Source organism: Clinocottus analis, unplaced genomic scaffold (assembly GCF_023055335.1).
Source record: "Clinocottus analis isolate CAN_PGR_092001 unplaced genomic scaffold, fCliAna1.0.p SCAF_8, whole genome shotgun sequence".
Taxonomy (NCBI): domain Eukaryota; kingdom Metazoa; phylum Chordata; class Actinopteri; order Perciformes; family Cottidae; genus Clinocottus; species Clinocottus analis.
In genome coordinates this window covers 7454407-7467921 of record NW_027176240.1, presented here as the reverse complement: position 1 = coordinate 7467921, position 13515 = coordinate 7454407, and the positions used below count along the sequence as shown (strand labels likewise).

General features: G+C 40.0%; 2 protein-coding genes across 3 annotated transcripts; one reads left to right on the top strand and one right to left on the bottom strand.

Moving 5' to 3' along the window:
• On the bottom strand, positions 1-6671 carry abraxas2 (abraxas 2, BRISC complex subunit). 2 transcript variants are annotated; one of them, XM_068567753.1, is made up of 9 exons: positions 6535-6671; positions 5278-5368; positions 4124-4160; positions 3532-3598; positions 2985-3175; positions 2596-2718; positions 2063-2147; positions 1843-1960; positions 1-1707 (listed from the first exon to the last, which is right to left on the bottom strand). In XM_068567753.1, the coding sequence occupies exons 1-9, from the start codon at positions 6604-6606 to the stop codon at positions 1148-1150; spliced, it is 1344 nt and encodes a 447-aa protein (XP_068423854.1). In that variant the 5' UTR covers positions 6607-6671; the 3' UTR covers positions 1-1147. The 2 variants fall into 2 exon arrangements, with proteins under 2 accessions (XP_068423854.1, XP_068423853.1); XM_068567752.1 differs by having other exon boundaries at positions 2596-2715; positions 6535-6633.
• A 12-nt stretch (positions 6672-6683) lies between these two features.
• Positions 6684-12224, top strand: eef1akmt2 (EEF1A lysine methyltransferase 2). The gene is made up of 6 exons (XM_068567754.1): positions 6684-6832; positions 8097-8162; positions 8338-8452; positions 8861-8968; positions 10377-10593; positions 11946-12224. Exons 1-6 carry the CDS (start codon positions 6720-6722, stop codon positions 12041-12043), a joined length of 717 nt encoding a protein of 238 aa, XP_068423855.1. The 5' UTR covers positions 6684-6719; the 3' UTR covers positions 12044-12224.
• Positions 12225-13515: the final 1291 nt, after the last annotated feature.

The window sequence follows — 13515 nt, the reverse complement described above, 5'->3', positions numbered from 1 at the left end:
TGCAGGGGGTATCGGCCTTCTATGACTTTAATAGAAAACAAGTCAGTGAGACGTGAGCTTGAAGTGGTAATACGATCACGGTCAGTAGTATTGGAGACAACCAGCACTGTGAAGTGGAACTAGCAGCCAGGTTTTTATATGACGAAGAACAGACAGATGCAGTTTTTTTTGTGGTAGCTCTGTGTTGCAGCAGCAGAAGGGAACCATAAGCATCTGGTTAGTAAAGCTACAGTACATTGTGTTTGTCTTGTGAGCTCCATACAACAGACAAAAGCTGAGCTGAATTTGGCTCAGGGTCGAAGAGGACTACTCAAGTGGCACAACACGACAGCATTGGTATAGCACAATAATAAAGAAATCTTAAATTTTGTTAAGTGCAGCAAAGCGCATACAATTTCAGTGTTAACAGAGAGGAACAAGACATTGACATTCTTGTCAATCAAATTAGATTAACTAATAGTCTGACAAAATATATATGTATAAAGCACCCATCGTAGAAGTGGCAGAGTAAATTTTGCTATAAAATCTATTCTTCATCATTTAAATAGGCAATTGTATGATTAATTAAAGAACGATGACCATGGGGAACAAAATGAATAAATCCCAAATCAAATGTGCATGTTAAAGTAATTCTAGTTACATATATATCTCTTAAAGAAAAAAAAAGAAAAAAAAGCTAAGGACCATTTACTTCTTTTTTTTAAGTTTGAAGGCTGCAGAACATTCTCCATTTGCTTTTCTTAGATGATAAAAGAAGGCAAAAAAAATAGTGCAAGAGAGTGGGTGCTCAGAGTTGGTGATGCAAAGGTGAAACAAAAAGATACAGAAGAAAGCGTGGAGCAGGGCCTGTCTTTTAGGGAGTCGAAACATCCACACTCAATTACCCACACTGACCCCATTCCAAAAACCAAAAAAATTAAAACAGACTCTTCACCCTCCAATGAGACAAACTTGTGTGCGAAGCCCAGCAACATTTCCCCTTAAAATGGAGATCAGACTAAGACAATAAACACTCACAGCGAGACACCACCTGTGCATGCCTTTCACTTTCAGGACTGGCACTTTTGTCTATCTTTGATTGCTTAAGATGCCCACCTCTCAAGGTGCGTCACTTATTCGTGTCCCATACACACCCTGTAGAATGTTTCTATGTGGCCTGTGAGCCACGAGCGTCCCCGTCCGGACCGAGGGCAGCTGGCCGGCCTTGTGCTAAAACACTGGTGGAAACCATCGGCAGATGACCGGCTTCACTCACCAAATTCTCATATTCGCTACTGTCCTCATCTTCGTCATCGTCTTCCTCCTCATCTTCTTCGTCGTCTTCCTGCCCTGCGGCCTGTCTGTCTAACGAGTCAGAGCTTGATCCGTCACCATTGCCAAGGTACGGCGTGCTGGGAGTGGCAATGGGATTGGAGCTGGCAGCGAGGCCCAGGCTCATCCCCAGTGGGCCAGGCGTAGGGTGTCCTGGAGAGCCCACAGCTTGGGGCCGGGGCAGTAGAGCAGCACTGGTAGTTGGGGAAGAAGAGGAGGGCAGAGAGTCCCCCTGGGCCAAGAGGTCAGAATAAGATGGTGGGTTAGGTGAGGTACTCGGCCGCTCAGGAGCAGAGGGTGTTCGGAAAGTTATTCTGGAAAGAGGGGACGCCTCAGAAGGTTCCGCGTTCTCCTCTGGAGTGGGATGGGAGTCTGTATTTTGAGCCTCGAGGAGCCCTGTCGAGCAGAGAAAAAGATGCAACTGGTAAAAAGCTTAATGCTTGCAATAAAGCCAGTTTATATTCAAAACCAGCACACGTTTGAAATTGTATGACACAAGTCAAGTTCATCGAATCCAAAACAGGCACCTACTTCTCTCTTCTTCTGCCGTCTTGCGTTTCCTGAGAGCAATTTGTTGTTTGAGTTTGTTCACATCCTCTTGAATGTTCTCTTTCACACGCTCACTTTGTTCTACCTCCCCGCACACAGCCTAAAAAGAAGACAAACAGGTACACAATTCACACAAAAGGTAATCTGGTGAGAAGACAATTTTGCCGCATGTCTTCCACCAACTATCCAATATCCAGCTCACCTGCACTTTATCTTGTAGTGCACTGTAGACTTGGTATATTGTTCGGATATCCTTCATGACACCATCTTTGTCAAAGAATTCGGCCCTGAAAGATATTTACCAATAACCATTACATCATTCGAGACATATTACATAACATCACACAGTACAAACTCACCTAGCACGTTAATCAAAGGCAGAGCACTAAAGGTGTGTTGTAGTTCAATTGTGTATTCCTTCTATATAATAAATCAAACATGTCACTGGCTGACAAACATTTTTTTTTTAAAACAAAGTGATCTTTATCAGAAGCTAGAGCGACAGGGCTGGTTAAATCTCCTGCAGTTACACTGACACACAGTATGTCTACTTTTATAACAGACAGAGCGGCTCTAAGTTTTAACACAAAGAAACAGAAATACATGCTACTGCATGTGAAACCGGTCACATTCCAGTTTTACACTTCAGGCAGTCACACGCAAATGTATGCTGATGATGCTGTCGGCAGTGACATCGCTGCAGTGCAAAGAGAAAGCTAAGAGCTCAAATCTTACCCATGCTCTTTGATGACCTGGGTGTAGTTGATTGAGGTGTTGGGCACTGAGGACACTTTGTATTCCTGCTGACTTGTGTTGCCAAGGTTTGGGATTGTGAGGGTGATCCTCTGGTTGAACCTACTGAGAAAAGATGACCAATTAGCTAATGTTAAAACATTTTCAGAAAATGAATGAATCCATAAACACTTTCTTTTTTTTACAGTAACACATATGCACAAGGTTTGTCAGGTTTGAACTTTTCTAAACATAATGTTTCAAATGGAACAATAAGCTACTACCTCTATGTAACTCAAAAGCGTGGACGAGAGTAAATATTTATTGATCAGACAGTAGTTTGACGTTGACCATAAATATGTGTTTGCTCATGTTGAACATGGAGTTATTACCTGCGGCTAGGTCTAAAGAGCACATACTCCAGAGCGTGCGTGGAGCTGTTGGCGGTGGAGATGAAGCTGAAAAGAAGGAAGACGAGGTCGGGCACACCGAGCAGCTGAGTCAGCTGTTTGTGGATTATCTGTTCCCTGAACGACATCTGCTGCTGCGTGTTCCTCCGGAACCGGTACCAGCCAATAACGTTCTACGCAGACGAAGAAACAACTCTTATTAAAATGTGATCATTTCAGTAACGTCTCATGTGACAAGTACATGGCCAACCAAAACACTAAATATAGGATGTGTACAGCTAATTATTGAAATATGTCAATATTTTATAATATATTATCAGGACATATATTATCAGGACTTTGAAAGCAATTTCTAAAGGGCTAAACAATATACTGTATATATTGAGATACACACAATTTAAATCTGAAAAACTAAATTCATATTGAATTCAGGTTATTGCTGCCTTGATTTAGATGCTTTCCTGATATTTCACAGGACATCAGACACAATGCATGTTGAAATGACAATCAAAACAACAAAATCACTCACTTTTCGGCGATCTTTTAGAATGCTGTTGAGATTTTCTTCATTGAGTTTTCCTGCGTAGTCATAAAAGCTGATGAGAGGAAAAAAAGAAACACACAAGTAAGTTTAAACATATTCAACATGTCCCTACTCCTACTCTACCTTGGCCTAATTACTTTATCCAATCTTGTCAAATGGGGCCACCTACTGTCCAATTTCAAATAAATTCAGCCTGTGCCATGTGCACGTATGACAAGAGAACTATCCATTGAAATTGTCAGTATATTTACAATGACCTAAAACTAAGATGCCACAAGCTAAAATGCACAAAGGCCATTTTTATTGAGGGGAAAACAATGCTTATACATGCCTAGAGCTCTTGGGCTCTCTACATTACACAACAATTAACCCTTCTAAAATGCCCCTTCAACCTACCTTACCCCTTTATACCTGTTTTACAACAGTATTATATCAGGTTTTCTAAACGAAATGATCAACAAAACTGTTGGCTGAACATTTTGTCTTCCCAAATCAGTGTCTGTTCTACAATGAAGACATTTTGGCAACATGTACATTGATAATCAATGATAATAGAAATACAAAGTTCATGTCTTACCTAAATAACTGTGCACAAGGATCATGGTTATGAATTTCTGTTGGGAACAAATGGTGACATACGTTTCAGTTATAGAGCATCATATATGCAAAACATTTAAAAGACGCAAGCCAAAGGTGTAGCCTCACACCCAAACAACTGAGTACTACAACCTGCTGTCATTCACATAAGTATCTTTAGCATATTCATGAGGACACCTGAAATGTATATCGCCAAAGAATTAGCTGCCCTCAAAGCCACACAAACACTTTAAAATGCAAAGTTGTTTCCGTTGTTGATGTTTACAATACAAAATACCGAAGCAGAGTCTTAAGCAGAAGAATAAGTGCTGAGCGAAATGCTGCTTAATTTCTTTGTCGGTTACATTTCATATTCAGGTGCATAAAGGCATCACCTCGTGGGACTCAAGGGGCGGAGGAGGGATTCAGGAAGCGAAAAAAAACAAGCAATCCTCACAACTGAAAAATATATATAACCCATTATTGATATTTTTTATATATTATTATGTTGCCATATTTGGCAGATTAAAATCCAATTCAGATTCCTGTGTTTTTTTCTATAGTGATGCCGAGGGATGATCACTCTTTAACAATTAAAATGTCAAAGTGAATATATTTGTAATTGTGTTTTGTTTCCCCACTTATTTAAATGTCGCCTTATCATCAGCATCTCCAACAAGAACTGTTTACTCAACATGAATAGTGAGTTAGCTGCCTACAAATCAGATATATTACACATGCACAACTACACAGGTGCTTTAAATTGTGGCTCGTCAGGTTGAAGTTGCCCAAAGCTATTCGATAAACAGAGATTTGAGGTAGATGTCAACAACATAAGTCTGTACACCACTGCACACAGTTTTGGGAAGAGCTCTTAACAAATACAATAAGTGAGAACACCTGTGTGGGCACAGGGGCTTTGTGAGACTAAGTTTTTCAGCCCGGCCTTTTTAGAAAATGGTGCAAAGTGAATGGCCTATGCTAAAGGACCGCAGACGTTTTGACTTCTCATAGCAGAGAATGCATCTGTGTTATCAGTAACATTAACAATGGTTCTTTCCTATTTCAGTTTCATGCATACCAGGAAACTGACACTGAGATTCTGCCTCTCCAGAGTGCCGTCATAGAACTTGCTCTGTCTGTTACAGGGCTTACCTACTACCTGGAGCAATTCTGAAGTGCTGATCTGTGCATCACTGATGCTGACAGTCTCTTCTTGCCTTACATCTCCTAATAGGAAGCCCTCCTGTGCAAACACATTTTGACAAAACTGTGGTTAGGGCATCAATGTAGACCTGAAACAAGTATTCAATTAGTTGATCAAAAAATAATTAAACAACAAAAACATGTTTCCATTAATTGTTGTATTCTCAATAATTATTCTGTTTTTTTTTCTTTAATTTTAGGCTAGCAGATGGATAATCCTTTCATGGTTTGCTGAGTTAATACAGAACAACAATATGCGTGTCCGAATCACTGATACGTAATCAAGACTTCCCTTCGTGCAACATACACTTTTTTTATTCTGGTAGTGCATTTTCTATTTAGTAGTTTACTTTTTACAAAAAAGTGACAGCATGCAACAAAACAGCTCTGCTTTACTCTTTTAGTTTCTGTCATGAATGCGGACGAACTTGTTGTTGGTAGCTATCCACCTGTCCAGGATAGCCTTTACAGTCTGGTATGTAAACAATGCTGTCGTTAGCTTCGTTTGCGGTTATTTTAAAAGCTGTATTTCAAAAACAAAAATACTATCACGAGCACATCAAAGGGAATAACAAAATAAAAATAACTATATTTCTACGTATGTCAAACACTTTGCTTTACGGTTTTATAGATTTGAATACAACTGACAATAGCAACGTGTATAAGAAGCTAATCGAGCAATGTGCAAAGGTTTCGTGTGACCTAGCGTTAGCTACGATATAACTGCGTTGACCTCACTTCATACCATTGACGACACACTGATATCAGATGACAGGTCAAAAGAGTAGACGCGAGTAGCAAAGACACACGGAAGTCACTTGACTTGGCAGCTAGCTAACGTGCTAAGTAGCCAACTACTATGTATTTCCTGGAACTCAAACTTTCCCCAGCAGCATTGTCCAGGTTAAACAGCACCCATTTATATATATGTCACGTGAAAAGCTAGATATCCAACATACGTGCGGCTGTAACATACGGGATCATCTTAAAATCCCTAGTTCGCCTTCATGTGTCTGTAGCTACAATGTGGTTAAACCTGCCGGTAAATAGACGGAACCGACACTAGCTAGCCAGCAACAGGATGATGACACCGGGGAAACAACACAAACTATTCGGCGTTAATCGGCGAACAGACACGTCGCCGAGCTGCGCACACGTCCCGCTACAATCCCCTAATAGTTGCTCAACATAATTTGTACTACTTACATGATCTGAATTGCTGTTGGCGCTGTGATAACACACAGAACTAAAAGTATAACCTGAAATGGATGCCGCCATGATGGAAACATCCCGATCAATCCCGATGGCCCTCGCGTTTCCAGTCACGCTCCTCGAACGCAGTGTCTTATGGGAAATTGAGGCGACGACACGACGACTACTCGCCAACCAGCATGGAAGTCGCTGCAGAAAGCGTGGACGTGAAAGGTGGAAATATCTCGGACCCAGACGACAGCAGCTGCTCGGACACTGATTTTGAACCTTCAAAACTCGGGACGAAAGAATAGTAAGCTGTTGACGGTGGTCGAGAGTCGTTAGTCTCGTGTTTTGTTACTCACATCAACTTAAGCTCATAATGGTTGATTATTCTTGCTAGCAACATAGACAATTATCATTGACACTTCATGTGTGAAGAGCAAAAATACATATATATAAAATATTGTTTGCTTGAAAACTAACCCAACCTAAATCTACTTCTGCTAGACAGTCAGTTTATCGTGGAATTGAGAAATGTGTAGCCTGAGTCTGGTGATAGACGATCTAAGATTTCCTTTAACTGTTACACAAACATTGGCGATATTATAGTGCGGTCAAGTGAGCCCACATCAGCCGAGTGAGCCTCAATTGCCATTCTGAATGCACCTCTATTCCAGGTGTTACGGTTTGGGGGCGGTACGCGGCACAGAGAAGCCGAACTCAAAAGCTCAAATGAAATGATGATATTCATATTCAAACGGCATATCCTTAAACTTGTAAATTAAAAGTACAGCGCAGTCTTGACATCAAATTCAGCTTACATGTAATAATGATATTCATAATGTCACCATTTCCAATATTCAAACTGCTATGAAATCAGATCCTTAAATTTGTAAAGTAAAATTACAACGCAGTCCTGTTTAGGGGGACCTCTGCTATGTCCATGTCCATGATATTTTACTGTACAGTTTAGGAGAAAACTGAATTCAACTTCAATGACATAATGATATTCATAATGTCACAATTTCCAATATTCAAACTGCTATAAAAACATATTCTTAAATTTGTAAAGTAAAATCACAACACAGTCCTGTTTAGTGGGAGCTCTGCTATGTCCATGGGTATGGCCATGAGTTTGTACTGTACAGTTTTGGAGAAAAGTGACTTCAAAGTCAGCTTACATGTTATAATTATATTCATAATGTCACAATTGCCAATATTCAAACTGCTATGAAAACAGACCTAGCTGTTTGAATATTGGGATATTGGGAAATTACGTTTGAATGCTTTTTGTGCTATCTAAGCCACCGTAGACCACCATAGCGTAACACCAGGAATAGACGGTCATTTATTTTCATGCATGCATCTCACTCGGCGGATAAGGGCTCACTTGACCGCAGTTATTGTATACGTATGCTTATGAGAAAATAACATTACATATGTATTTAACTTCATTCCACAATATATATAAACTTGAATCAAGCTACTTCCGTTTACCACACGTTGTATTGTTTATATTATAGCAACGTGTCATCTGTGCTCATCATATGTATTTTGACTGTTCTTTTCTGCAGTTGGGAAGATACATATCAAAAAGAACTTGAGACATTCACAGACATTGGGGATGTTGGGGAGATATGGTAATCCTATTCATATGTCATTCTGTCATGTCTATAGCCAGATATCCACTGGTTATTACAGTTGTGATAGTTGTTATGTCAAAATGTGATGATTCGTAATCAGAGATTTGTTCAATGCAGTATTATTGCTTTCTGTCTTGTTACTGACGTCTATCTGTTTCCATTATCTTGTAAGGTTTGGCGAGGAAAGCATGAGCCGTGTGCTGCGTTGGATGGACAAAGTTCAGATCCCAGCAGACGCTGCCATTCTTGACATTGGCACTGGAAACGGAGCCTTTTTAGTTGAACTGGTGCGCACAGAGTACTTTTCAACAATAATATTATGTTTACTAATTCATAGCACTTTGTTTGGTCGTTCTTAAAGGGCCACGTGACCAAAATCACAACCAGATTATTAACACATAGCAAGATCTGTGGATTATTCAGGGTAACAGGAATGGATGCAACAATCCAAACGCCTTCCATCTCCATTGAAGTCATAGAAGTCTCAGCAAAACTCAAAACTAAGCCAAATAAATTCAACATGACTAAAACCACGATGGGTTAAGTTTAACATGTGTTTTCTATTTTGGTGATTTGAGTCTTTAACTGAGAGTTTGTAAAGACAGCTATATTTACTTTAATGAACTTGTCAAAGGCATTCTACAAAAGTTGATTAGTTTAGCTCTTCCTGTGCTTTGTTTTTTGTGTGCGTCAAGGCTAAACATGGATGCAAGAATCTGACTGGTATAGATTATTCTCCAGCGTCTGTAGATTTGGCCAGAAACGTTCTGCAGGCGGAGGACTTGACGAATGTCACTGTAAAGGTGGGTTTTGTTTTGTTTGTCATTAAAACTGTTACATTACTTCTTAGTTAAATAACTAACACAAGTATCACAACGTGTGTAGCTGCTGAATGACATTATTTACATTTTGAATTGATCCCAGGCACACTATGTGAGTACTTGCTGTGCTGGAGAACAGCATGAATCAACATGTACTGCAACATTTGAATTCACTCCACACTAGTGTACTTTGTGGATATTGTGCTAAGAACAAATCAGCCATTGATACAAAATATATCCCGTCTATTCCTCACTGCAGATAATACAACATGGCTTTCAGCATACTGGGAGCCGTTCTGAGACGGTCAGAGGAAACTCTCCTGTGTTTGCTATGTGGGAGAGTTGGACAGGTAGAAGGCCCTGAATGTGATGGAAGTCTGCCCACCATTCACTTTAAACCGCTTGAAATGAATTGGCAGGACGTAACGCATATTCTGACATATATATGCAAGAAAAACAAGTTATAAATGCATGGTCGATCTGGAAGGGATGTGATGAGTGAGTTTTCCTCTCCTGTGTGCAAAGTACAGTTGCATATATGTTAGGTGCATCACACGACTATGACCATGCGTGCTTTGCTTGGACAGAAAGCTTTCTACTGAAGTCAATATTGACTTGAGCTGGACAGGAGAGCACAGTGTGTGTATGTGAGAGAGAAATATTATGTTGGTATTTCTTTAATGCTGCAGATTGCCAAAATAATTAGTGTGAATGTGTAGCCTTGAATGGAGTTTGAGCCACATGTAAAGGGAAAAAAAGGAGCTCTTTTTCGACAGGTCTTATTGGTCATGTCGAGTCCTACCTGAATTTACGTTCATCAGTATGTTACCTTTATGCATTCTTTTAGGATCACCTCGGATTTCTTTCATTATACGTACTCACACTCAAATGTAACTCTTATTAGTTGCAACAATATATCAGCCTCTCTCTCTCTCTCTCTCTCTCTCTCTCTCTCTCTCTCTCTCTCTCTCTCTCTCTCTCTCTCTCTCTCTCTCTCTCTCTCTCTCTCTTGTGAATCCCTTGATCATCATAGATCACGCATTTTGTGACCCCTGGTTTGTGTGTATGTTGCTTTTGAGTTCTCCCCAGAGGTCTGGTGTTCTGCCCTCTGTCCTAATAAAGGGCTCCTTTCACTGCTGGTATGGTAGGTCAGCAACCTCTGTAGAATGAACTGCTGCCATGTCAGCAGTTGGAGTTTAGTTTTATCGTTAAACAGTGAGGTTTAACACATTTCATCTTTGTTGACACTGAAATATATCCTCTGCAGGTAAGTACATAGTTTACCCCACAGCTAAAGAGTCTGACTACGCGTGAGGCGTCATGTATGTTGTTGGGATGATCACAGACAAACTTTTCCTTAACTGCTGACTTTTGTTTGTGTGCGTTTTAGGAGATGGATTTCTTAAACTGCCCCGGTGAGCTAAAGGGTTTTGATGTCTGCATTGACAAAGGCACATTCGATGCAATAAGCTTAAACCCGGACAGCTCTAGGGAGGACAAAAAAATGTATGTCCAAGTTCTGAAAGATGCTCTCAAGGACAAAGGATTCTTCGCTATAACTTCCTGTAACTGGACGAAAGAGCAGCTGCTAGACCGATTTATTGAAGGTGAGGGGAAACACTTTTTTTTTTTTTACTATGTCGGATTATTTATTGTTAATAGATTCTGTTGAGCCTTGTCAATTTCTTTATTCTTTGATGATACATGTTAATTAGGATTATGTCAAATAATTCCTCATGCGATTGATTCTACCTTGCTATTGCATTTCAGAATTGGTGATGTAAATTCTTAAGTCATTGAATTAAGAAGCCTGTAAATGTGTTTGTGTGCGTGTATATACTGTGTACACACACACACACACCCTGGCTAACTTTCATACCTGAGTTTAGATGTAATATATTTGAATTTTGATAGTTTAATCCAGCACATTTCCTTCAGGGAATTTGAGAAAGAGGATCAATGTCTGTTCTACAGTACAATCTGGTTCACTACTTGGTAGTTATTGCCAAACACATAGCTGCCTGCAGGGGAAAACACATTAAGAATCTAAAAATATATAATGGGTTTGCTCGTAATGTTAAAAGGTTTCCTGAGGAGTTTGTGGCCTCTCGTAGCACTCTGGAGCTGTTTTTCTCTGAGCGGATCCCCGTTTTGTTTCTCTCATGCATGTTGATGAGGACGCACATGTCACCTGCATCCGGGTGGAGCATGACACAGTCCTGCCAAAGGTTTCACACTGTTTCACTGATTGACAGGTGGTGGTAACATGCCAACATATTCCGCAATACTCCAACAAGGACAAGGAAAAAGACTTCACTAGCAAGCATGGCTGTAAACTATTTACAGCCATGCGTGCTAGTGAGGTTTTTTTCCTGGATTTCAAATACTCCTCATACAAAATTGGCTTTGCTAATGTTTTATTAGAAAGGAAAAACATAAACTACTTTTCACATGTTTGATAGAGCTCAAGGATAATATATACAATGGGGTTAGGTGAGACTGAATGAAAACATGGCTTTAAGTGGATGTGTGCAATAATGTAAATGTATTATGATAACGAGAAAACAGTTTTGTCGTGAGACCCCCAGTCAAAACACAGACACAGTTCCACAACTGCGTCCACAGTTAGCTGGCAGGCTGTTCAATTTCAGGCAACAACAGCCTTGTAAAGCCACAATTTCGGCAAGCTTCCATGAGCTGTCACTCCTCTATGTGTAGTCCCTCTGGAGAGCCTGCAGGGGGCCAAAGGGCTCTGAGATCTCATCTGTCACACTGACAAGCTGTCTTTACAAGGCCCCAGGAAGTGCCACAGATGGAGGGGTAGTTCTTGACTCGTAGTTCTTCTCCTAACCCTCTGTAGCCGTAGTTAACCAGAAAGTCTTCCAGGCATCTGTGTTTAAGGAGACATGTTGATGTTATAGTTTCTTAACCTGCGTGTTTTCTCTGTGTTGCCTCACAGGATTTGAGTTTGTAGAGGAGTTACCGACGCCAAGCTTCCAATTCGGAGGCAAGAAAGGCAACAGTGTGACAGCCCTCATCTTCAAGCGAATACTTTGAAACTCAAGGATACTTTTTGTGTTCGCAATTTTGTTTAATTTTTTTCTGTTTATCACAGGAAATCATAATAACTGTACATACTTTCATTTCTTTTTTACAATAAAACATTATTTACTTTGAAAAGGTATTGTATAATGACGAAGTGGAATTCTCTTGAAATAAAAATAGCTGTTGTTTTGTTGCTGTCGTGTTGAATTGCCTTGAGCCATCGTGTGATAACCTGTTACATGTATAGGAAATTGTTCAGTAATCTTTTTGACACTGTTGCTCAGAAGATTAAGATGTACAGTTGAATAAGGGACATTTTGAAATGCACTCGTATGGAACCTTTTACCTCTGAATAACCAGTTCTCTCTGACCTTTGACATAGTGCATGTCCGCCGTGTTTTGCGGCATCAAGAGACTTCTCGTGCTGAGCTTTAGAGGCTAAATATCTTCTGTATTTATGCATAAAGGGGCTCAAAGAGAAAGCGGATATGCACAACAATTTGCACTGAACATTTTTCTCCGTTGCATAAATAATCTTAAGGACCCTTAGTTTACTTTGCAAGGAACCTGTTGAGTGTCATGAACCACAGTTTGAAAACCCCTGTTCTGTTTCACTAAATAATGAATTGCATCCATCTTTCATGACGTGGAAAATAGCGTGTGTCTAATTGGCTGGATTGGAAACCACCAAAGCTTGGGGTCTCGAACACCCTGATTAAGAATTTCTGACATAATGAATAAACAAGAGGCCATGCCTTGTGTGCAAGGGAAGCCAGTCTGCCATTTACTTCCTTAATGACATCATTAATAACTGTCAAACTCTGGACTCTAATTGCAATCTGGGCCAGTGGTCCAATGAAACCGTTGATGTTAAGGCACGCTGTTAAGTAAACACATGCAAGCTTTACAAGAATTATTGCCTGGAATTTAACAAGGCCCTGGATATCCTGTCTGGATGTGCACATTATGCCCACATTTACAACTGCGATTTTCCCATGGAGTGAAACCTACTTCATTAAATATCCTCCTTTTACCTCTTGTCAAAATGCACTCTTGCTTAAGCAAAACATCTGGGTAGACAGATCTTTGAGTGTTTTTTTATTGTGTAATTAGATTTTAATATGTGCTGAAGTTACAGTCCCTCTTTGAATATACGAATATCCTGCAGCCTACTCATTTCCCTTGCACAGGTGCTGTTGCTATGAAACAGACTACAATCCTGTTTTCCTCAACAAAGTCAAGAGTTTCTTTTCTTCAGTTTTTACATGAAATAGTTTTCTTAACATTGGATTGCTCTTGAATCAGAATCACAATGATTTACATACAACGAGTTTGTCTTGTATTTGGTGCATACAAAAAAAGAAAACAGCAAGAGAAAATACGTAATTAGGCTGTCATTCAGACATACCCTTACTTGTCTGTCAATCTTATTTGCTATAAATGTATCGGGGTGACACATGATGTGGAGATAACGAAAATGTGTG

What these genes read in the sequence shown, in the direction of transcription:
- abraxas2 (XM_068567753.1), bottom strand. Translation starts at nt 6,606, where the DNA reads ATGGCGGCATCCATTTCAGGTTATACTTTTAGTTCTGTGTGTTATCAC. An exon ending in CCTTGTGCACAGTTATTTAG is followed by an intron (nt 3,599 to 4,123) that starts GTAAGACATGAA and finishes TCCTCTCATCAG; the next exon opens with CTTTTATGACTACGCAGGAA. An exon ending in CACTACAAGATAAAGTGCAG is followed by an intron (nt 1,961 to 2,062) that starts GTGAGCTGGATA and finishes TCTTCTTTTTAG; the next exon opens with GCTGTGTGCGGGGAGGTAGA.
- eef1akmt2 (XM_068567754.1), top strand. Translation starts at nt 6,720, where the DNA reads ATGGAAGTCGCTGCAGAAAGCGTGGACGTGAAAGGTGGAAATATCTCG. An exon ending in GAGCCTTTTTAGTTGAACTG is followed by an intron (nt 8,453 to 8,860) that starts GTGCGCACAGAG and finishes GTGTGCGTCAAG; the next exon opens with GCTAAACATGGATGCAAGAA. An exon ending in TGACGAATGTCACTGTAAAG is followed by an intron (nt 8,969 to 10,376) that starts GTGGGTTTTGTT and finishes TGTGCGTTTTAG; the next exon opens with GAGATGGATTTCTTAAACTG.